Genomic DNA, 25,535 nt, shown 5'->3' on the forward strand with positions numbered 1-25,535 from the left:
AGTCTTCTTCCTGAATCTGAAGGTACGCTAAATGCAGCGGTCCCTAGTTGCAATCATAGGTTTTAAGATGAACATAATCTTCTTAGGAAGCATCTTTAGGTATTGTAATTTTGCATTTCTGGTTATATTCATTGAACAGCTTTGGTGTCTTTAGTTCTAGCAGCAGTTGTCTAATGACCAGGTGATTCTTACCTATGCTGTTTTAGCTTTTGCTTAGATCTGTACAAGTGTAGGTACATTTTTAGGTTTGTGAACTCTATCTCTGCTCTGTCAGTTTTCTGGCAGGTAATTTGTCCATCGATCACTAGTTGGTCACAGTGGTCACTAGTCGTAGCCTCAGTTTTGGTACATACCACTTTACTGTGTTAACCTTTCTCCTAAACATTTATTTTCTTTCACAGAATGTATATTTTTTGTTTATCTAGCGTTCACCCCAGGTGTTCAGGCTCTTTCAATAGTGATTCGATGGTTGTGTTATCATCGCATTCTTCTACTGATTTGTTTTTGTTTTTCTTTTCACCTAGCTAAACAAAAATATGATCTAGGTACAGCTTAGTACCTCTTTGCCGTTAAGATGTTGTTGTATTTCATTATGAAAAGCATCAGGAAATAAAGCACCCTTGAATTGAAGGACCTGTTTGCCCAAGGCAGTACTGAATGTACACAAATCTCTGTTCCATTTCACCAAAGTAACTATGAGAATTTTAATGATGCATCAAGTATAGAAAAATAATTGTTGTCACCTGTATCTCCAAAAATTTTCTCTGTTCTAAGCAATGTTCTTTCTACACACCTGTATTTCATTATGGGGTCTCTGTGGCTGACTGCAGGTATTGTACACCCACTCTCTTAGCTCTGCTCTGTGATCTCTCCTCATGTACTCACCATCTCCATCTTCTTTATTCTTCTTCCTGGAATGAGAATAACTGGTTTAAAAACAAGAGTCAAGGGATGGCTAAGCTCTTTTAGCTTTGCTCTGTACTCTTCTGAGAACTGTCCCATTCCACCTCGTCCATTCTCAAATCGTTCCTCTTTTTTTTTTTTTGTTCTGTTTCTCCACTGATGGCAAACCCCAAAACAGGTACCACCAAGAAATTCTATCTATTCTGATGTACTTGTTACCGTATAGTTCACTTGTTACTTTTACTACAACCAGTGTTGCAGACAACATCTTGATTTTTGCGTTTATGTCCAGATTAAAAATTAATAGGTTTGCATTTGTCAAACTGCATGCTCATTAATTTTCTTCTGTAGCATTGTCCATTGATCTTATGAATAATGCTTCTGTAGCAACAGCGCTGCGATTATCATCTTTGTCTAGTCTCTGCGCTATGCTTTTATTTGCAAATTCTTGCAAGATATGAAATCCAATGCAATTCTCATATTGTTCTTGAAGTACCCATTGTTTCTTTCATAGCTGTATTTGTTACATTATAGGAACTTCTATGTATTGTATTGATGAAATTTATCTCTGAGGTCTACACCATTCCTGCTGCAGGTTTCTCTTCTATTATTCTTGGATATTCTGTTATTTCAGTTTTATGAGGACACTTTTTATTCATCAATCTGAATTGTGTAATTTTGCTTGCTATGCAAACTCCATTTGTTCTTTCAAATTCCTTCCAGTAGTTTTATTCAAACATTTTGGACAGGGTTCCAGCCAGAAATCAGTTCTGTGTCAGCACACATCCTTTTAAAATGGTAAGGCTGCTTTCTCATCCAGAGATAATTCATCATTTTTCTTGGCCTTTATGTTCTTATCACTCACACGCTTCACTTTTGCAGAGGTCGGTACTGCTCAAATTTCTGCTATAGAGTTTTATAATTCATTTTCCCTGCTTTGGTCAACTGGAAATTATAAAACACAGCAGGCATTTCAAAATATCTGTTACCTTTTATGAGGGAGTGGGTTATGGAGCCATGCATCAGGTTAAGGGCGGGTGGACTTCAGCATGGTGTGACAGACACGCTGTAAGGCAGCAGATGAGGATGAAGGAAGCCTGAAGCACATAGTGTGAGGGGAGCTGGGTTTGGGTGTGGAATATAGTGCTGTCAGTCTTGAGAGATGAAGGGAATTGGCAGGCAGAAGGAGGAAGAGGATCAGGACGAGGGGGCAATTGTCTCTGGAGGGTGGTGTGTGCTTCCTCTGCTGTGCTCAGCCTGCAGTGGAGTTAAACATCATCACCGTGCAATAAATAAGAACATTATTATTAACCTGAGAAGAGATTGTCATCACTGATCCAGAAGCGCAGGGAATCTATTCCACTCATTTTATAAATCAGAACTGATCAGGTCCCGGGTTTGTTGTTTTTTTTTTTTTCCTAAGATCCAGTGCCTAAGACTTAACTGCATTTTGATTGTTTTCAGGCTAGTTCTCTACAGTGAATCCATCAGCCTTTCAATACACATTTTCTTTCACTGCGATGTGGTTCATGTCTACACGAGTAGGCTTAAGGAGTTACAATTCCTGTGCTAGGGCTGTGGGTAAATGACTGGGCTGCTGTATAGACCCTGCCCAAGGCTGTGCAAGCTGAACAGGGTCTGGAAAACTGCTGGACATGACATGGGAAATGATAGAACATAAAAAGCTATGAGAATCTGACAAAAGTTAGAGACAGTACCATGGGGAATAGCTGGACCTCACAGGTGGTTAAGGCAGAATTATATGAGAAACAGCCGAAATCCACAGGTAGTTGGACTCGTACCTTTAGGGGTGCAGAGTCTTGCAAGGCCAACAGCACCCAGGTAACCTTATAAATAACACCATATAAGATAGATTTATGATAATCTCACTCATTTTGCCTTCATGCAACAGATGCTAGAAAGTCTTATACTCCATCTCGGTCCTTACCAGTACCACATGGGGTGTTTATTCATTAGTGTTTTAGTTTGAATCAGAAATGCACTTTAGAGGAGAGCCTACTGATCATTCCCAATGACTGGGCCATTACTTACCATGAACAGAGATCATGGGGCATGAACTGGACTCCTCTCCTACAAAACTAAGCCAAAGTTGGGCTCTAGGAAGGCTCTGTGACCTCTAATGGGAACTCAGTTTGTGCAACCAGGCTACAACTGGCAGGAAGCAAAACCCACTGAAGTGCTAGCAGAAGGGGTAGTGCTGTCATCTTAAATATAAGTAGTGTGGATGTTGGGTCTGCGGCACCGACCATTTTGCTGCGCAGTTGGGCTGTGCTGCTTGCTAATGAAGACTTACAAAGGTGTTGTCCAACTTCACATGCTCCTGGGAGAGCCCGTTCATCCATGCTGCACTTAGAAAACTGTATTACCTGCCAGTAGGTGTAACCTTCCATATCAACGAGTGTCTCCTCAACACTGTGAGTTATGTCTGTTGTTTTGCTTGTTAGATGCCTGATACCTGACATACAATTAAACGTAAGGCTACATTCAGTCCTAAAATACTCAGTCATATTCACTGGCTTTGGGAAGCAAATCTTGGTACAGTGCTCACATGGTCTATGAGTTCTTACTCTTCCATATTTTTCCTGAAGTGATTTAAGTTTCTCTCTATCAACACACACACTTGCAATAAAGAAGCATTTTTTCTGACATTTTACCCTGTTGTGGGAAGAGGTACTACGTAAAAATTCAGTCTTTAACCCCATGCATTCCACAAGAAAAAGCATCATTAGATATCCTCAGAAAGAAATGTTGAAGATCACACGGCCCTAACCTGCTGTTTCTAACAGCTATAGAAATGACTGCTGAGTAGTGACAGAAAAGATGTGCTGAACCTAGGAGGAACGTTATGAAATTATGTATTTTAAGAATTCCTGAGTTTATTGAGGAAATAAGAGAGAAACATCATTACCGTTGTTACCACCATACAAGCATATACCTAACTTTCTGTAAGACAGGTCTGCATTATGAAATCATGTTATTGATGTCTTAGCTATGCAAAATGCTCATCAAAATACTGATCCAAATATTATTTTTTCCTTTTTCTACATTTGAAAAAAAGATCCAATTTATATTTTTTTACAAAATTTGTTGGTAGTCTTCTCCTGAAACACAACTTTTGCAGCTTTTGGTGTTTTTTTAAGAATGTTTAAAAAGCAGTATGAAAGAAACTTTCAGCAATTACTAGGATGTCGCCTTATAACTATTAAAACTTAACTCTGTTTAAATACTTCATGTCAAATTATTCCAGAAGCTGCAATCATTTTTTTTTTTTTTTTTTCCCCCTAGAAAACTGAAAGGTACTGTAACATCTCACAATAGACTGTTAAATTATGCTCTGGTTCTTAAGGACATCTCTTTCAATGAGATTTCAGTGATAAGCTAAAATGCCAAAGATACTTTAACTGTAAAGGTAAAAATATTCTACCATCTGTGCTGCTTATCTTAATTTTTAGTTTTTAGTTGAAAACAATTATGTCAATTTTCAACTTTTTTTTGAAAAAAATCATGGATCACATTTATTGAGTTAGAATTTTACCATCTGCCAAACATTGACTTATCATGGAGTCAGATCGAGGGCTCTGGAGCTAATGGGTGTAACCATTGTGTATTCTGTGAAAAATCAGGAAGACCTTGGGGCTGGATCTTCTACTGCAGAGAACTGTATGTCTAATGTTTGAAGCATAGCATCGTGCAAATATTTTTGGTGTCAAGCAATGGTGTAAATTAGGCAAGGCTAAAATAAGTGAAGTTAATGCACAATTAAATAAGCTAAGTATATAAGAATTGTAATCTATTGTTACAGTTTTTATATCAGATATCTAAATGTTCATAAAGTATTATTTTAGTATATACTAAAAAGCTATAACTTCTTAGCCGATTTTAAGCAAATTGGTTTACTTCTTTTTCTGTGATTATGTTTTCCATCTATAAAATGCAGATATACATACGTATTTTCTTCAAAATTACATTTCTCAAAATATTTTTGAAGACTTGAGTTTTCAATTCATCAGTTCTTCAGCATTACTTATTGCTATCTTGTGTAGTAATGACATACATTTTTCATTATGTTATCATAGCCAATGCCATTAACATGATCACTATTTTATATCTTTGCTTTTTATACAGAGGTAACTACTATGAATGTGTATTACAATTTACATTCATTATCTCAAAGCCTTATATAAGAAAGTGGATTGACATTTCAGAACATTAACATAAAGTAGGATTATTAGGCTTATGTTATAGCTGGAAAACTGGGACCCAAAGATGGTCAAGATAAATCTAGATGAGGTGACTCACCATTTTAACCAGTGTACACTAGATTGCATAGGTACCATATATCAGAACGGGGACTTAAACTCAGACCTCATGTCTCAAATAAAAGTGCTAAGGCATACTTTCCTTTAGCAATACTAATATGTACAGCCTGCAGATATTTAATAAAAAATAGTATTTGTTAAAATGCTCCAAAATGGTTAAATGGATCTTTATTTTACTTTTTTTGTGAACAGCTAAAATTCAGACAGATTAATGCAGCTTTTCCATTATGGATTTAATATTTCAGTACTTGCTTCTGGAGCATTTAGCATTTTTTCACTGCGCTGATTAAAATCTGTTGTAGATGATAATTATGCTGGTTTTATCATTCAAACACTCAAAATTGATTTTTAAATCTTTAAGTGGCTGGTACTAGACTTTTATTTCTCAAAGGGTTTAGAAGTCTGCTTATATTATGTCCTTTTGTCATGTTCTCTGTAAATGCTAAATCAATGCAGAATGAGTAGATTCCCAGTTCTAAAAAAAACCACCACCCTTTTTTCATAGGAGGAAGAACTAAGGAAAAGCGGAGAAGCCAAATACGCGCACCTGAGTGATGAGCTTCATGTATTAATTGAAGTGTTTGCTCCACCTGGGGAGGCATATTCTCGCATGAGTCATGCCTTGGAAGAAATAAAAAAATTCCTCGTTCCCGTAAGTGGCTTATAGCATTCTTCTGTGACTGGTTATGGTTTTGCTGCACTGAATTTGTGCCTTCTTTAAGCACCTTTAGCTCAAGGGAGGAAAAAAAAAGTTCTGTTGAACATTCATCTTTTATTCTTTCGTCTCAGGGAGATGCCAAACAGGCCATTAATTGTCACAGTTGATCCCCTGATATATTTTCTAGATGTTTTATTATTTCCATTTGTCATTGTTTTTTGCTTTCCTTTCTTGGTTTTTGCAGGGAAGGGTGGATTACTTTTTTTTCTGGTTGCAGATATTAGTCATTAGTATGTGAGTACACTTTCAAGATTTTTGAATATTTAAGTCTGTAAAAACATTTTTTGTATATGTAATCATTTATCTAAATATCTTGCTAATGAAGTTAATGAATTTCTTGTGGAGCAAACAGCATGAACAAAACATTCCTCAGACATTTCTGTTCAGACAGCTTGTCATGACTCAGACGACAGTTTAGCAATCCTCTGTCAGCTAGGAGAGCGCAGAAATATATTCTAAAGCTGGGAACCTTTTCAGTTCAATTTATACTAAATATATCACTTTCTGAAATATTTACCTTTTTGTCTATTGATTTTCCATCAAACTCTCTGAAATTTATTTTCTCCACATTTATACAGTATTCCATGATATTTTCATACTTAAGTTTTGTCCTAGAATTTAAGCATATGCATACTAAATTCTAAGTAAAGGTTGCTTTGTGTGGTACTAGAATTGTGTGAGGTATCGTCTGAGGTCTATCCTGAGACTGTTTAGCACTCTAAAAATGTTCAGAACTTGCATTCGTTAAAAAAAAATATAACGGGAGCTTGTTTCTGTTTGTGATAAAAAATGAAGTGCAATAACTGTTCATATCTCTCGATAATAATGGAAGGATTCCATGAATGCCTTTTTATTATGAGTAATATGAAGCCAAGATAAGAGATGTTCAGGTGAGGCAAACACATATTTGCATGGCAGAACTTAACAATGTTTAATTCGGTGGGGGCTTCTTGACAGGGGAAAAGGAAAATACATTACAAGTACAATATTTAAGTACCATATTTAAAATGTTCACATTTTTTAGAGTAAGTAAACATTTTTTTAAGAATACAAAAAACCTTAAACTTAAAATTGTTAAAAATAAACAGCTGGGTGTATGTTTTAAATAATAAAATTTATTGGCACCAAGTGAGTGCCCATAAATGAGCTACATTTTAAACAAGTTGACTTGACTCTGTCTTTGTGATTCAACCTTTTTCCATCCCCTTATTATGCTTCCAGTTTGGGAGCACTGGTAATAAAATACTATTTCGGATTCTGGGAAATAACCATGAGACAAGAAAGCATTTTTTTCATGATTTCAAACTCTGTTGAACATACAATACGAAGGACAAATTAGGTCAGTGTAGTAATGCTGGCAACATAATGTGGAATGACATTTTGGCTGCAAGTTAATGGTGAAGGTCTTGCCAAGCCATAACACTGAAAGAAAATTTGTAGTTAAGTAACACGTTCTTGAAAAGTCTGGAGTGTTATAGCTAAAAATGGTGACAGGGCTAATTACAAAGATTGCCAGTCTCTGTCCTTTGGATAACTCTGTTTCCAGTTGTTTGTGACTTTGCCAAACTTTCTTTTATTTCTGTAAGATGTTCCTGTTTAAAGTTATCTTTGTATGTCCTCTTCATTCTGGAAGAGAGTTCCTGTATTATAGCATGACGCAGTGATGATGGTACCCGTTCCCATGCCCCCTTGATTTTTAACATCCATTACGTATTCAGTCCAGCCTGAGAGAATCTGTTCTGGGTGAAGAAGGGAGAGAGAGCAGTGTGTGATGAGAGTGGTATTTAAAATTTGTGGCGTGTTGCTGTGGTAAATATTCAGCATCTGTGCAAACATATATTTTGTGTGACACGTTATTTATTGATAAGGATTATATGTATTTTCCAGCACAAGTATAATAGCTACACTGGAGGAAATAGAAAAACAGGTTCTTTGTTACAAGACTTTGAACTTGGTTGGTAGCGGCAATAATCACTCCAAACAAGAAATAATTGTACTTTATGACTTGTTTGTTAGTTTTATCCCCTCTGCTTCATTTCAGATTTACAACAATTTACAAAGCAATTATTAACTGGCTGGTTACAACACGTGTCAAGGGGTTTACACTCAAAAAGCTTGCACTAGATAATTTCCTTTTTGTTCCCTATTTACAGCATCTCTTGAATTCGTTTTATGATGTTTTGTTGTTTATAAGACATAATTTATTGCAGCAGTGAATACTAGAATTGCATGACAGGGATGAGAGCAGTAGAATCTAACAGTTTTATTTATACCAAATCAAGGATGTAATAAACTATTCAAATGAATTTTCACATTGCTTATGAATTTTGTGAAGTTTAAGTGAAATATTGCCCTCAGAAATTACCCTGATTGTGTCAATAAGGTGGAAGAATGTTTTTATACTTTATCTGAAAGTTTTAATGAGACTGAATTTTAAAATAAATGCCTAGAAAACATAATAATAGAAAAAGAGAAAAATGTAGAATAGGACTGAGGAAAAAAAAAAAGCATGTTTATTAACTGAAGCAAAGTTTTAATGAACAAGTAGTTTTGATTTAAATGTGATCACTTAATTTTCACCTTCGGCCTTGCCCAAGACTAGTATTAAAATTTTTACTAGTGAAGATTTCACCTGGTAGGTGGAGGTAGAAACTAAGTACCGCTATTTACACTGGCTGTTCCACATGTTAACAGGTTTCAAAGCTGCAGGCAGCTCAGCCTCAGGTGGTGCATTGGGATGCTTCCAACAGGCATTTCAGCCCATGTTTGAACCCCCCATGTCAGCAGCCTTCAGTCGTTTGCTGACAGACACACTTCTAAAGCCAAGCTCCTTCATTTCCTCTCTGCTGCTTCCATTTTGCAAGTGGCTTGAGGTCTGCGTGGAAGCTGCTATAGGGGCCTTGCTAACTGCTGGATAAGATTTATTTTGCAACTGACTTTGCTAGAACTTTTGTGGGGTTTATGCAAAACTTTGGCTCGGGTTGGGGGGTCTTATATCCACTTACTAGCTAGATATTGTGCTCCATTTTATTTTGATGTTTACTCTCAAAATTAAAATTTGAATATAATTGAAATATGACAGATCAGAAGACCCATGATGAAGTAAGTAAGATTAATACCTTGGAGTTTTGCAACACAACTGCCAGCTCCTCTTTTTTTTTTTTTTTTTTTTTTTTTTTTTTTTTTTTTTTTTTTTTGGCAATCTAGTAAAAACAAAAAACAAAATGTGCTCCCCCAAGTCAAAGTTTTAGGGTGAAGATCAAATTTGGAACTGAAGTTAATATAATGTAAGTTTTCCGGTATTAGCTGTGTGGAAAGTACAAACAGTAGGGATGCTTTGGAGGAGGACATGTGTTTTGCAGATTCACCTCTGTGGCCAACACAGATTCAATAAAATCCATAGGTATCTGACAGCCGAGTACTTCTGACCCCAAGCTGCCAGGGACCTAGGTCTGGGTGAGGAGCCTAAGGCTGATGTTATGTCTCAGTACCTCCAAATGGGATGCAGGGTCAGTGAACGAGAAGGGGGGATGTTTAAAATGGCCAATATGGGGGGGAAAACAGCTTAGAAGCTTTTCAGGCTCTGCTGATTTTAAAAGATTCATAGCTATTAAATGCTGTGAAACTTTCTTCCCCATTAATGAGCAATGAAATGCTACATCATTCTTATCAGATATGACTATATCATTCTGATTTATGTCCAAACGTACAAATATATTTTCTGAACAAGCTCTTATTTCCATATAGTAAGGGGCTATATCATCTTTTGGAGTTCTGTGCTTCCTAACACATGCAAAATCTTTTTCTGATAACCATTTTTATCCCTTTAAGCAGAGCGGTTTTATTTGACATGGTTAGCATCCCTTGGGACGAGGAAGGAAGCAGATACTGATCATTCATTTTATGTATGAGTGCTCTGTAATAGGGACCTGTTATGTTGAGGGCAGGTTGCAGCTGCAGTGACATGACCACTTTAAAAAGATCACTTACAGCGGTGCGGTCAGATGATCAGAAATGGAACCATTGCCACTTTAAGAGCTACTGTTCAGATCATTTGCATACATTTTCCTAGCCACTTGTATCTGCTTTAAGTTGAGACCTACTGGCAACAGTCAGAAGCTAGGAATAAGCACATCGTCATTTAATGCAGTCCACTTGATGGGTGATCTCTCATGATGATCCAACTGTATACTTCAGTATTTTCTGAAGGCGTTAACCAGATCAGATCAGATCAGATTCCTTTATTAGGAATTAGTGCAATGAGGCAGCAGGTGAATGCAGGTTTTTATGTTGTTGCTGCGAATTCAAGCTACAATGTCTCCCAGGCTTTCTTGAGGATGCCCAAATCTCTTATTGAATAGTTAACTTCAATCCTTTTATCTCACCTTGCTTCATAGCATTGATTGAAATAATTTTCTTACTAATAAGAAGAATAAGCATTCTCACTGATCCAGCTTCCAGCATCAGCTCTTCAGTCTTCCTAACTAAAGATGGAAGATTATGGAGGAAAAAGAGCCTTTCAGTGGGGAAAAAAGAAAAGAAGAGACCAACACCCACCTCACTACAACCTTCTTTCAGGTAGTTGTAGGGACCGATAAGGTCTCCCCTCAGCCTCCTCTCCTCTAAGCTAAACAATCCCAGTTCCCTCAGCACACAGTAACAATTTTTTGTCAAAAGAAAGTTTTGACTGTTTTATAACAAGTGTATGGAGGTCTATGACATTTATTTTGCACGTTTTTCATTAGTCATCTGAATTTCTTCTGTGCTACAGTATAATATGAAATCTCTATTTACATACCATTTCACACTCCATGGTTTTGTAATCTTACTTTTCTTTCTAAATAAGCTATATTATTGGGGTTTTTTTTTGTCCTCTTTCAAAGATATCTCAACAGGGGAAATATTTCCCTATGATGGTGAGCAGCAGCACAGCTCCATTTCTAAGAACAGACATCTTTTATACTTGTCAAAGTAAATAATTTATACTTGCACATTCTGCAAAGGTACTTGCAGTAATAAATAATTGCTACAGTAATTATTTAGAAACAGTGATAAGGAAATTATTTGAGCAGCAGTTTCAGTTGCGTTGGGTTCTGTTTTTCCCAGTGTGCAACGTCTCGGGAAATTTCACATACAAGTTTGATAATCAAGGAAAAAAAATTCAGAGATTCTGTCAAGGTCTAAAATGTCATAGCACTTTACATCTTCACAGCTTTTTTCCCTAAATGTTACTTATCAAATCAAATTATTACAAATATGTTCAAACACAAGTGTACTCAAGAGAGTTATCATAACTTGTGGACAGTGGTTCTTGACTTTTTACAGACTGCGGAGTTTTTCTTAACCACAATATTGGCTGATCGAGCAGCAGCACTTGCGTAGTTTAAATCACTCATTTGATGAAAATAACCCTAAAGCTATCCCTCAAAGCGAAGGTTTGGAGGTGGAGACAGATACTAAAATGGCCTTTTTAACTGAAAATTAAATTCCAGTATTTCTCAACTGACTGAATTTTTGTGTACTTGCTGATACACAATATAGACTACTGGTTCTTTCTGTTGTGAAGCTATAAAATGGATAGCAACACAAAGAGCACATAGTTCCTCAAATGTCTTCAAATTTGTGTCATAAGTGGGTCGCCTGTTGGCATGCCAGACCAACAAGTGTGTTTTGCCTAGGCTTAGCTCCCCAGCTGCTTTGAGGTGGTATAGCTACTTCACAGCCTCACGTTGATATTGCCTCTCTGAGTGGATTATTTTAGATATGCCAGAGACATATTTAATCTGTGAAAGCAATCCCTTGGTGGTCTCTCTCTGACACACAAAGGAATCAATAGAAAAGGCACAACCTTATTGCCAGAGCCAGCCCTTTGTTTTGCCTTTCAGATTAACCAGAGACATTAGCCTGACTGGGGATTTTACTCTGACGATTAATCTGAGCATACTATTGGGATGTGGCTGTAGTTTAAAGAAATACTTACAACTTGCTTGGTGAGTCTGTATTCATCAGCAATTTTATAGGAATGTCTTGCAGCTTCCTCTTCAGAAGCAATGATTTGGGTGTAGGCAATAAAATTCATGCAGAGAAATTTGAATCCTACAATATTGCTCCTGGTTTCTTAACAGCAGGTCTGTAATATATAGCAAGAAGTTGGCTATGATATTTCACATTAGACTGTACAATGCCCTTCACCTCAACGGGATCCACCAGACCCTCCTACACATCTGGCATTTCATTTAAGAACTGTGTGTGTGAGTATGAATTTGGCCAGTCTCATCAATGGCAGTAAAGGTTGGGTATTTGATCCAGTGAAGAGGCTGCAACTTCAGGGTCTGAAAATAAAATTCCATGTGGTTCTGTACAAAAGTAGGCATTAAAGTGTATCTAAAATAATTGTTTTTCATGCAAAGAATTACTTCATAATGTGAATGAAAAAGAAAAATGATGTGCAAGATGTTGTTTTGTTTTTCCATCATATATACTATTTTCTTTCTTTTTTCAGCCATCAATATGAGGAAAGAAAAGGGCAATATTGGGATTATAAACATAAGACTGGAAGCAAGGAGATAAGAGTTACTTATTTCGGTTCTTTCAAGGAATTGGTTTGTGGCTTAGCCAGGTTACTTTGTCTCTGTTTCACTTATTTCACCAAAATGACAATGGGATTTTTGAGCTTTAATTCATTTGTGGAAGGAGATTCAAATAACAAATTTATTTTTCTGCTTCAATTCAAATTGAAAAGTATACTGCAAATAATATGTGGGCAGTGTGTAGGGTTTTTGGTTTTGTTTGAGTTTTTTGTTTCCTTGTTTGTTTTTTAAAAAAGGGGGAGAGAGAAGATTTTGGTGGTGTTTTTAAACTTTGTATCTATTTTTTCTTAAAGTAGCAAAGGTCAGTGTAGCCAATTCTGATGATGCCTAGTTAGCTCGCTTGGGAAAGCATAAAAAAAAAAAAAAGGCACAAATACAGAGTAATCTTTCCTGTTGTGTTCTTTCAGCTTCCAGCAGTCAAAAGTTGAATTTTTTTTAAGGCTGTATCCAGACCATCTTGCCTTATACCCTGTGGTAGATTTTTCTTCTCTTCCCTGAGCTTGTCAAATGCTTTTTTGAAACTTAGTTAATTTTTTGGCCTCAGAAACACATCAGGTGGCAATGAGTTTGACAGTTAATTATGCACTGTGCCTAAAAACCAAAATCAAAACCCAAAAGCGCACTTCCTCTTGTTTGTTTTAAAAGTGTTGTTTAACACCTTATCAGTGCCCTCATCTTCATGCATGGTTAAAAGCAATGGATAATCTTACACTGATGCTCACTCTTACATTGCCTCTAGATTTGTTTCTTTTCTAAGCCTCCCATTTTTTCTGGTAAAGAAGCGGGGGTAGCTCTGGTTATCCATGTGACATACCTCTGACTATCCTTTCCATGTCTTTCTGTGTCTTCCTTAGCTTACCCCCTTTTTCCTTTTTTTTTTTGTCAGGATGGGATGGCCAGGACTGCACACAGTAGCTTCATCTTGGTAGTCAAGAAGCAGTACACTAATGAAATGGTTCTGTTATTTTATGGTTTAGTGTCAGGTTTTTTTTCTAGTACTATCTACCATTCTTCCCACTTGCATCGATCTGACGTTTTCCGAATGCCATTTGTAAAAATCCAGGGCATCTTTCTTGAATGATAACAACTAAGTTAGAGCTATTTAATTTCAGTATTTAATTTTAGCAATACTTAAGTTTAATTATTTTCATGTGCATTATTTTGCATTTATCAACACTCAAATTTTTCTGCCAGCTTTTTTCTAATAAATGAGTATAATGAGATCTTTCAGCAATTCTTTGTAGTAACCTTTAGCTTTTATTGCCCTGAATAACTTTAAATGAAATGCTGTCACTTCACTATTCAAATTTTTTTATGTAACTTAGAAATATGATGAGCGAAACAGGTTTTTTGAATCACTCGATAAGCTCTTCCCCTCAGAAAACAGCCCAGCTATTCTTAATATTCTTTCTCCTATAACCAAAGAGAGAATTATTAATCAACAAGGTGCTCTCTCTTACCTTTTGACAACTTTTGGTGTGCCTGATGAGAGTTTTGATCTCCATCGGTGGAGAACTTTAAAAATTGATGTCTCATTTGCTCTGTGACATGCCATATGACATAAACCTGTTCAGAAATTATCTGTATGAAGGATAAAGGTACAGTCATCCACAGAATGGACTTCCACAAGGTCAGTGAGAACAGCCTGAATACATTCACTATGTGCAAACATGAGAAGGTGTCAGTAAGTAAAGGATATATATTTGTATATATTCCTGATGTTTTGATAGGTTTAAAGTGTCCTAATGGCAAGGAATAATATGACAAAACTTCATTGGCATGAGAGACTTTTTAAAAGAAAAAATAAGTTCAAATATCAAGTTGAAAAGAAAAGATTGTTGGTTGACTATGACAATGCCTTTAGTTTAATATGGTTTTGGTTCAGCCTCAGTGATGAAAGGATGGCAAGAACTTATAAACAATCACTGTATAAAAATCAGGAAAAGATGCAGAAGACCGATTAATAGCAATTAAATTTATAAAATAAAAAAACCCACCATATTTAATTGAATAGTTGTGAAGAAAATATGTGGCCAGCAATGCAATGATAATACAAATGAGTTCAAGGAACATTAGAAATAAAAGGAATCCTAAAAAAGATGTAGACTTCAAGCCCTGGAGATGGTAACTTTATCAATAACATTAATGATGCTGAAAAAGCAGAATGTTTCCATCAATATCAGCTGTGTAGCTGGAAAAATGTTAGGATGGTGTGTAGTTGCATCTTACTGAAATGATGCAATACTTTGCAGCTACTAATACAGTATTGTTAATTTTAAGAAAACCTGTTTAGTTTTCCAGTCAGGAAACTGGAGAAGAGGTCATAGGGTGCTGGTCTGAGAGCAGTTCTGTGAGCAGCAGAGCTAATGAAGGCTGATTTCTAGTGACTTCATGTCTCATGTTTGGATTTTGGGGGGTCAGGTGATGTGTGTTTTCTGACTGAAACTTTTCTGTATTTCAGACATTCACAGCTTCATTCATTTGTGGGATTTTTTGGATGACCTTATGTGGTCATTTGCTCTTCAGTAAGGGCACTAACACTACCTTCCTCACCCCGTTCATGAGCACTTTCATGAAACTGGGAAGGATTGACTGTTTTAGGACTACTGAACATCTGTCAGGTACAGCTGGAGTTGACCAGCGAGTCAAAAGTTAATTGGGCTGGAATGACAAGCAGTGGAATAGAAACATGGCTAGTGAAAGAAAAACTTGCAGTAACAGCATGACTATGTGGTGATCATGCTGTGACCAGCCTGACACCAGTTCTTCACTGAATAGTTGGGAAAGATTGCAGCTTATAAAAAAATTGAGAAAGGAATCTAACCACTGCTTTAATGTTTTTATGGCTTGATAAAAATAAATTTGTCAAAAAATCTGATTTCGTATTCAATGCGAAAGTTTGTTGATAAAATTGTTAGTGACACCTGATTTTCCTGTGAAAATCTGTGACTTGTATGATGTGATAGGGCTCAAAACTTCTTAATAAGAAAGTTTCCCTAAATAGGTGTGTCCGTAGCAATTTTCTTAAGGAGTTGGTATGTGAAACTTCTTTGTCAAACCTGGTTTGTCTATCAAATTTTGAAGATGGAGATTTGCATCTTGATGTTAGATTATTTAATTTTCGCATATTCCTCTCCCAACACAGCAGGTTCTCCTTTCGGTGAGAACTACAGAGGGGCACAGGTGGTGCAATATGTAGACCCTGTAGCAAAATCTGTAGCCATTAAGCAAGTGAAGAGAATTTTTGTGTGAGGGTGGTGCCTCAAAGTGCATCCCCAGTCTTCAGCCTGCTTACACTAACATGTAAAAAATGCTGAGAATTAGGATGCGTCTTATATCCTGCCTCTCTGCTAGGTTTAGACACTTTACTTTGGAAACATCAAGGTAAGAGACATACCTCCAGATAAAGTAAGCGTGAAACTAGAAAAGGATTTTAATAAGAGAGGAATCATTCTCTGGAGCTGCCCATAGTCCATTGACTACAAAGGGAAAATGTTGCTGACTTAGATTAAAGCCAAATGAAGCTCTCATAGGTACATAAGCCTTTTTTTCTGAAAGAAAGTCTATATGAAAAGTAATCTTTCTGAAGAGTGACATGATGACACAAGAGTCTAGTGATCAGTTTTGTTCAGAGCTGACTGGAGACCTTATGGAGAAAGAGGAGTGAGGCAATCTGGTACCCAAAGCTGTAAATGGGAGTCATAGAATGCTTTGGGTTGGAAGGGACCTTTAGAGGCCATCTAGCCCAACCCCCCTGCAGTGAGCAGGGACAGCTTTAACTAGATCAGGTTGCTCAGAGCCCCAGCCAACCTGACCTTGAATATTTCTAGGGATGGGGCCTCCACTACCTCTCTGGGCAACCTGTGCCAGTGCTTGACCACCCCCATTGTAAAAAATTTCTTTCTTATGTCTAGTCTAAATCTATTCTTCTTTAGTTTAAAACCATTATTCCTTGTCCTGCCACAACAGGCCTTGCTAAAAAAGATTCTCCCCATCCTTCCTACAGGCCCCCTTTAAGTATTGGAAGGTCACAATAAGGTCTCCTCGCAGCCTTCTCTTCTCCAGGCTGAACAACCCCAACTCTCTCAGCCTGGCCTCATAGGAGAGGTGCTCCAGCCCTCGGATCATTTTTGTGGCCCTCTTCTGGACACGCTCCAGCAGGTCCATGTCCTTCTTGTGCTGAGGGCCCCAGAGCTGGACGCAGTACTCCAGGTGAGGTCTCACCAGAGCAGAGTAGAGGGGCAGAATCACCTCCCTCGACTTGCTGGCCACGCTTCTTTTGATGCAGCCCAGGATACGGTTGGCTTTCTGGGCTGCAAGCGCACATTGCCAGCTCATGTCCAGCTTTTCATCTACCAGTACCCCCAAGTCCTTCTCTGCAGGGCTGCTCTCAGTCCCTTCATCCCCCAGCCTGTATTGGTATCAGGGCTTGCCCCATCCCAGGTGCAGGACCTTGCACTTGGCCTTGTTGAACCTCATGAGGTTCACACAGGCCCACCTCTCCAGCTTGTCCAGGTCCCTCTGGATGACATCTCATCCTCCTGGTGTCAGCTTGGTGTCATCTGCAAACTTGCTGAGGGTGCCCTCGATCCCACTGTCTGTGTCACTGATGAAGATGTTAAATAGCACCGGTCCCAGTACAGACCCCTGAGGGACTCCACTTGTCACGAGACAAGTCAGTTGGGATTGATGGGACAGAATCTCGCTACTGAATAGAGGCAGGGGCTCGTTGAGAAAGGAAAGCTGAGGATGGATGCAGAAGTCAACAAAAGCATGCTGAAGAAGAAATATCTCATATTTCCTATTTAAATGACTTGAGTACCATTACTGTCTACCTACTTGCTTGCCGTTTTCACTCAGCTGTTTGAAAACTCTTTGATGCAGTTTATTTTTACACTTCTTACTAACTATACACAGAAAAAAATTTGAAACTATCTCCTTTAGACATGCTAGAACAAGATTTGTGTCTGTTGGATACTAGTTCAACTTCAGCATAATTTTCATGGCTGCATAACTTGTGAATGACCCAGTGAGTAACAGCTCGGATACAGCACTGTTGAAAATCAGAGTTTTTAGGACCAGATTGGAGGAAGTGAGAAATTTTTGGAAGTAGGCAGTGTGACAAGCTGGGCACGATTGGTAGCTATTTCTGATTAAGGTACCTACTTAGATTTCTGTTTATAATAGATACTTACCACATAGTTAACTTGAGCAGTACAAGAAGGAACTGAAAACAATGGAAAGTCCTTATTTTTTAGGATTTTCCTTTTTGGCTGTTTTGTCACTTTTATAAACTGTGTTAAAACTCAAAAGTAAGATTTTGACCAGTAGTTGACTGCAGTTTGAACAGTAGCTTTTAATTAGGCTCTAAGATTAGGGTTAAATTAATAGGCATATATTGTCAGTGGAGAACTGGCAGGGAAATACAGGCAGAAGGTGGTTTTTTCCAACCAGTGAGGGCTTCAAAAGTTCATGGAGAACTTTGCAGAGGGAAAAAAAAATCACTTTTAGAGTGACAATTAATAGCTGTTCATTGTCTTCATTATTTGCTTTATATCATTGTTACTTTTGAGGAAGTGAATAAATAATGTTTGTTCTAAAGACACTATTTCTGAGTTGTTTTCATCTACTCACAAGTTCCTAGCCTGATTTCCTTAGGTGCCAAGCACACCTGGGCCACCAAGTTACAACAGACAGGGAAAAGCAATCAAGAGGTGTAGAACAACAGTAGTTAGAGCAGGCTCAGGAAACCAGAGCTATTATCTCAGAGGAACTAAGAAAATCCCCTCAATGTCAAAAAGGTCAATTGCTTTTGTAACATTGTTCTAAGTTACACGATAAAGAGCTGTAATCTCTGCCCCGTCTTTTTCCTTAAACTGATAGGTTGAAAATTGGTGAAAGGAACCAATGCTAAATTAAACAGAGATTCTGCTCTGATTTTGATTGAGATTTCTTTTCGGCCTATAAACACATCAGAAAGACAGATCGTGCCTTAGGTATTGGCTGGTCTACGCTTTTCTGTGTATCTTGCTTTGAAAAGCACTTAATAGATTTATGTCAGTCTGTAAAACAAACTGCTTCCAGGGTAGGAGCTTGCATACCAAACTAAAAGCAGGTGCAGTTTAAAACAGAGGTGATATAAAGCGCTAGAAAATGTTTGTGCAATGGGAATCTTGACAGTCTGCTTCACTACAGCATGTTCAATGTGGTACGGCAATTCATGTCATAAAATGGTATGAGTCCCAGATACATTACTGCCTACCTGCATGAGAATGTGGGTTTACCATCTCCATCTGTCTCTCAAAGAGTATGAAAAAGTTGCAGTATGTTTAAAGAGGTCTCTGTTTTTAATGTGGTTAATCAGCCTTCACTCAGAGCTCAACTTGCCTTCACTCAGAGCTCAACTTTTTGCATGGTCAGAAATCATATTTTCTGCCAGAATGCAAAAGCCCATTTTGTTTTGTAGTGCAATCATGTATTGCAATATCACTTAAAAAATAATTTCTTCTGTGTCACATATCGAACTAAACAGCTATCTGAGTCATATCCTTATTATTAAAATGGCAAACAAACAAAATCTGAATGTATTTCTTTTTCTGCCAAACCTTAGCCTGTTTTTATGTAAATTACCATATCCAGGGGCCACAGTCAAAGGCTATTTATACAGTATATCAATTAAATCTTGACTTGTACCTCAGCCCTTTAATCAGTTCTGAGCTAGAAGTGATTTTATATAGTTTAAGGCCAGAGGGGAGAGAGAATCTACACTGAGTTTGTGTATATTATTATATATTATTATAGTGTATATATTGTGTTCTGTATAATGATGCATATCACTATACTTATTAGAAAGTATATTACTATAATATAGTGTAGTCTATTATTGTATAGTGTTAGGCTGTTAGATTTCATCCAGCTACCCTTATACCAAGATCACCAGATTTAGCTGCGCATCCTGCTCTCAGGTCATCCAACTGCTCTGCACGACAAGCGCTCTGCTACTGCCTGACACCCACAGCAGGTGAGGAAAACTACCTGAATGAGCCACTGAGGACTTTTATGTGTGGAAAAATGGATCTTTCCAACTAGTCTGATCAGAGACCAAGAATCAGGAAGGGAGGGAGAATCCCTTTCTGATCCTAAACCTGGCAGTTTTACTTCTGCATCCAGGAGTAAAGCATTATGTGATGCACCTGAGAGGTTTCTCTCTACTGGCATAAACTGACTGGTGTCCTGTCTCTAAGGATGGCAGGTTTCTTGTGGCTCACAAGTATTTCTGGGGAAAACAGTTATAAGGATAGGAAAGAATGTATCTGCCTGGTATTGTGTTGGGGTCAGAAAAGCTTCTTGACCCTTCTAAGCAACTTATGTACATCTTCTTTAGGCATGTATTGAGCATGATGGGAATAATCTAGGCAGTTCTGTGTCCCCATATCTTGCGAAGGGAAATCGAGGGAGAATTTGTAGATTCACAGATTCTGAAACCGGGAAGTATGACTATTCCCTTCGAGCCACAGCCAGCACAGGCAATAGAATTTCTCCTAAAAAGTATACTAAATACATGTTTCAGAAAGATATCAAATCTCACTTCAAGTCCTCTGGATGATCTGGAGTTCATCATCTTCCTGTTAAACTTTAATTACCTTTACTGGTAGGAAACTATGTCTATTTTCAAGGTTGGTGCTTTTTTGCCCCTAAATTCAGTTTCCAGTCAGTAGTTCTGTGTCATTGCCACATTAAAAGCACCTCTTCCTCTCTCCAGTTATCAGTTATCTCTTTGGGTCTCCAGAGAGAAAGACAGACAAAGAAATCAGATGTGTCCCCAAACCAGTTCTTCAGTAAGCAGAATATTGTTGTTAAGCCTTTTTTTTTTTTTTTTTTTTTTTTTTGGTGTGGGGTGGGGAGGTGTCTTGAACTAATTTCCTCAGCCCCTCCTTGCACTCTGCAGTAAGTCTGAATTCTGGACACAATAGTCTAATAGTCTTGTGTAGAAACAAGGCTGCATGGACAGCTTTTCATTAGACCCTTGACCATAATACTGACTAAGTAATGCTCTCCAAACTAGTCTCTCCTCTCTCAGACAGTCTACATATACTGTTCACAAATGTTTTCAAAATGTATTTGACACCTCTCTTACGTCAACTCTTCAATGCTGACCCTGTAGTCAGAATAGCCACATAGATTTGTGATAGTAATGTAGCCTTCACATTTTTACCGCCCACTAGTTTACAAAACAGTACCAAAAAAGATTTCATTTAATTGTCCAAATAGTTAGTAAGAATATTTAAGTGTTGACCCAAGAAGTGATTTCTGAGGGCATTGCTCTGCATTTTGATTTCTCTCAGATAATAATAACGAAAAAATAAATACACCACAATGCCAGTTTGCAAATCATTCAGTGTAATCCCCGCTAATTCCATCTCAGTTTTAAATGAAGACATTAAGTGATAAAAAGTTCAACTGAGGTGGTTGATCTGAAAATGATTGCATACTACAGAAACAGTCTCATGTCCTATTCTATTATAGAGGTAAAACTTCCTATCCACATTAGTTGGGATAAATAAAACCTCAATTTCCATTGTGAATACAGAACTGAAACATGAGTTAAATGTCCAAGTCTTTCCTGTAACAGTATTTACAACTTAATCTAAAAACAGAATTCTGACCTACATTTTGGAGTAGGCGAGAATTGAGGGGAGTAATCATATTGTATTTCCAAATGCCTGTATGTTACCCTTCTTTGTACTGATCTCTCTCATTTCACTGATACCTTTTGCTTCCCTTGTCAGTCACCTACATTGAAAAAATACTTGTCCATCCTCCTTACTATCATTTTTACTTTGTTTTTGTTCTGAAATAGGCATTTAACCAAAATAGCTTATTGCCCAGTGCTGCCTTTTTAATATCTGTGGCATTTGGGTTATGTGGGCAGCCTGCAGGATGCTCTTCAACAGCTCCCAGCTTTCAATAACATTTCTGGCTTCAGACTCGCATTCCCAGACAGGTATGCCAAGAACAACTCAAGTTTCCAAAAGGTGACACTTTTAAAATGTTGAATGTATCCTGATACAAAATTACAGAAAACGTATCAGGATCAGTGTGTACCTAGGCATCAGCTAATTTTCAAGTTGAGTCGATGCTGTCTGTCAGGATAGTTTCACTACTGACTTGCTCTACACTGAACTCAGACTTTTCTTTAAGAAATTACAACATAGCCTGTTTTAGCAATATTATAGTTTTGTTTCAGTTGCATGTTATGAAATCTAGGAGATATCCCCAAGATGAAGTCAGTCCCATTGTACACTGTTTTTTCTTCCCATGTAGAAAGAGCAGAAGGTTAAGGAACATTTAGTTTTCTTGCACAGATTAAATGGTCTATAACACGTGCACACCTATACTCCATCCTTTGCCTGAGGAAATCTCTAACTTCTATTACCTGAGGGCCTGGATCTTGAACATTGTTCTTGAAGTCAAGTACCGTCTTCCTGTCTTCTTTTCCCACTAGATAGTGCTTAAAAAAGGGATCTTTTCTGCACTTTGTTTTGGGTACTGTTACATAATGTGCTAGATTCCACCAGTGAGTTTGTCATTGAGATCCTATAATCTGGTGTTTGCCCCATCTCCCATCTGGAGATGAGACCACATATAAGGCACAAAAGAATGGAGAAAATAAAAATAACAGGATGTGAAAGTGAAAGGAAAACCAAGGGAAATAAAGAAAATTCAATTAAATGAATTAAAAAAAAAATTGATCAATAGCAGTAGAAAGATCCTATATGGGGTTGCATCATCTATGAATAATTTAGGTGCCTTAAATTTTGTTTAGATTTGCAGGAAAAGTAGTTTTTAAATCAACTGTAGCATAAACATTCGTAATTCTTCTAGTTATGAAAAATGTATTCCGAAGGCTATGAGAAAACAATACTTGTTTATATTGTTTATTTTTATGTTTTTCATTTTAAGTGTGATGGAAGCATTTCATAGGAGGGCATGTGCAATAACTGGTAAACTCTGCATAAAAATTAGACTTTGCCATTAATATGTTAAGCATTGCATGTTCTTTATTTCAAAGAGAAATTATGATCAATTATTACAGCATGCTCACACTTTTGATGGAATATGAAATTGGGATTTCATTGGGATTGACAGACCAACTAGGGTCCAATTTTCCATTTGAATTTTTGCTCCTTGCTATTAAAAAAACTATTTAAAATGTCACAGTACCTGCAAAGTTGTTGTGAGAAGGCTGGTAGGACAAGATCACCTTTTCGTGCATGTTGTTTGAGAAATAACCGGCCCTAACTGTAAAATTTCCAAATTAAAAAAAACAAACGAACAAACAAAAAAAACCCACACACAATAGTTGCCATATTTTCTCGTCATATTTTCTCAAGCGAGGTTGGGGGTATGGGGGGAGGGTTAGAACACCAGGGATGGTGAAAAGTCAGGAATAAGCACAGCTGGCAGGAAAGATCAAACACACAATAGAAAATATCAGATGACTCAGAGAACAAGGCACTGAATGGCATGTTTTGGTTTTTTTTTTTTTTCCATAGACATCAATATTAAATGGAATCAGATCAGTTTTACTCTAAAGGCAGTTCTGTAGTAAAGTCACAGAGTACTTCATCAGAAATAAGATGGGAGTTTAGCAGTTAACAAAGCTTTTGGGGGGACTAAAGTTAATCATGTATGCAAATACTTTATAGTTGGTGGAAGTTAGGAAATCTGAATGTTTTTCACCACAATGCTATTACCTTTTTTTTTTTTTTCCCCAGCAACTTATCTCATAATGTGTTAACAATCCAAAAATTAATTTTTGTTCCTCTTGCAGTTAACATTTGAAACAGTATTACTAGAAGACTTGGGTAAGGGACTGCTAATGGTTGTCCAAGAGTAGAAAACCATAAAAGCCCTGCTGAAAATACTTTGTTCTTGAAGAATGGTGTTAGCCTTGTGGGCACAAATTTATATACAGAGCTGCACATACTCACACACCCAAATGCATTGGCCTCTACAAAACACAAAGTTACGTGAGCTGATCTGGGCTCTTCCCACTATTTTATGCTCCAGGACAAAAATATGGAGAGCCTGCAGACTTAGCCACTACAAATGCATTAATTCTTCTGAGTTAACTCATCATCAACTATCCACTCCAGAATACTTCTGTTGATAATACAGTACATACAGTTATGCACTTCAATATTATCACTGTGATTATGTCAGCATGATAATGGCAGAAAAATCATTTAAAAAAATAATCACCAGGTTCATGGCCAAAGTTTGCCACAGTAAACAATAATGGTGGATCTGATATGTGAGCAGTTGTATGAGGGTGTTAGGAAAAGACATGTAAGAATTTTGGCAGATTTAAGCCATTGAGAAAGACTAGATCATTTATTCTGGTGTGATGGAAAGTTTGTAATTGAGAAGGCAGAATGCAAGGCTCTCAGAGGTATCAGGTTTTAGTGCCCAATTGTAGCCACCATCCTGCAGGAAAAATTGAAATTTAAGCTGTTCCCCCTCTGTCCTGTTCAAACTATAGAATACTGTAACTCTGAATGCATGATCAGAGAGGGCAAAGGCAAAATGACCCCAAAGGTGCTGATGCTGTAACCTGGTAAAAAGGGCACATTGCTGCAGGAAGAAATCCTGTTCAGGGACCAGGGCTGGTTCTGTGTCTTGTCTGATGACACTTAAGTAGAAGCTGTATATGCAATCATGGTAATGAAGAGCAGAGTCTGTGGCTTTCTTCTCACAGTGGCATGCTTTCATAATTTGGAGATCTATGACTTGGATGATCCAGAACAAAAGATCTTACTGTGCAGGCTGATGCTTTTCTAATAACATCTGCCTTATGGTAAGATTTATGTGTTTAATTCTAGCAACCAAAAGAGTAGGAAAAAATCTCAAAACCCTAATGCTAATGAAATCTGCTTGCCTCTGGGATGTCACAGGATTACAGGGTGTTCAGAGGCTTTGTCATGCGGGAGAACGGGGTGGGGTGGCAATCAGGTAGTCAGTTGTCCAGGGTATTTATGTGGAAAACGCTGTTCGATAGGTGGGCACAGGGTAGAGCATTCTCTGATCATTGCTTCGTCTAAGTCAAACTGAAGGACTGTGAACTTTTGACAAAGGTTACAGGAAATGAAATGTTTGTTTACTAAGTTATGTGTTTGCAATTCTGAACACTGAAGGCCATATAATGGAAAGAGAAGTAGCTCAGTAGTTTTATGCACCCAGGTGGAAGGTGGGTATTGGCAAGAGAAGCCTGCTGGCCTCCACTGGCGTCTTTTCAGGACATCTGCAAAGAAGCAGCTCTTACCATTACTCACCATTGCAGAATTGCTTGAGAGACTCTTCTAGGCAACTGCAGTCTGGGGAGATCATGGATATAAAAGTTTAAAACAAAGGTGGAAAAGAAATGCTTTCAGTGTCAAAGAAGAGGGTTAGAATGAGCTTCCCCTGCAATGGATGGATGAAAGGCAAGGCAGGCTCCACTCATACTTACCTGAGGAAAGGAAAGGAGAACACAGCTGGATGTAGTTGCTAGAGATTCCTGGTTCAAAACAGGTCTGCAACAGTTTAGCTAGCATGATCCAGGAATGCTTAGGTAGGTGAGTACTTATCAGCGGAAACTGCCCTTAATAATGTTGCAGTTTACCTGGTTTTGGAGAATGAGAGATGGGCATCTCATGAGTTAGTGTCACTCTCTTTATCAGTCTCCTGGGACTCTTTCATTTGGGACTCTTTCTCCTCCTGGGAAGACAGTGGGGCTACAAGGTCTTTTCAGAAGTTCAATAATCTTCTCTGTTTTCTTTTCATATATATATTTATTCTTTCCCAGGTCTTCTATACAGGCCCTTTGCTTTTTTGAAGAAAAAGAGAGGATTTGAAAGGCTTCTCAAACTATGGTCTCACTGTATTTTTGGAACAGTAATTCTGACTTCTTTTTTTGAGCCTGGGGAAGATAGTAAGAAAATC

General features: G+C 37.7%; 1 protein-coding gene across 2 annotated transcripts in view; it reads left to right on the forward strand.

Moving 5' to 3' along the window:
* Positions 1–25,535, forward strand: part of KHDRBS2 (KH RNA binding domain containing, signal transduction associated 2) — a 466,021-nt gene that overhangs the window by 273,910 nt on the left and 166,576 nt on the right. For both annotated transcript variants that reach the window (XM_075707793.1, XM_075707794.1), the window contains exon 4: positions 5,749–5,895. In XM_075707793.1, the coding sequence (XP_075563908.1) occupies positions 5,749–5,895 (147 nt within the window). The remainder of the gene's footprint in view (positions 1–5,748; positions 5,896–25,535) is intronic.

The sequence above is a fragment of the Pelecanus crispus genome, chromosome 3 (genome assembly GCF_030463565.1).
Source record: "Pelecanus crispus isolate bPelCri1 chromosome 3, bPelCri1.pri, whole genome shotgun sequence".
Lineage (NCBI taxonomy): Eukaryota > Metazoa > Chordata > Aves > Pelecaniformes > Pelecanidae > Pelecanus > Pelecanus crispus.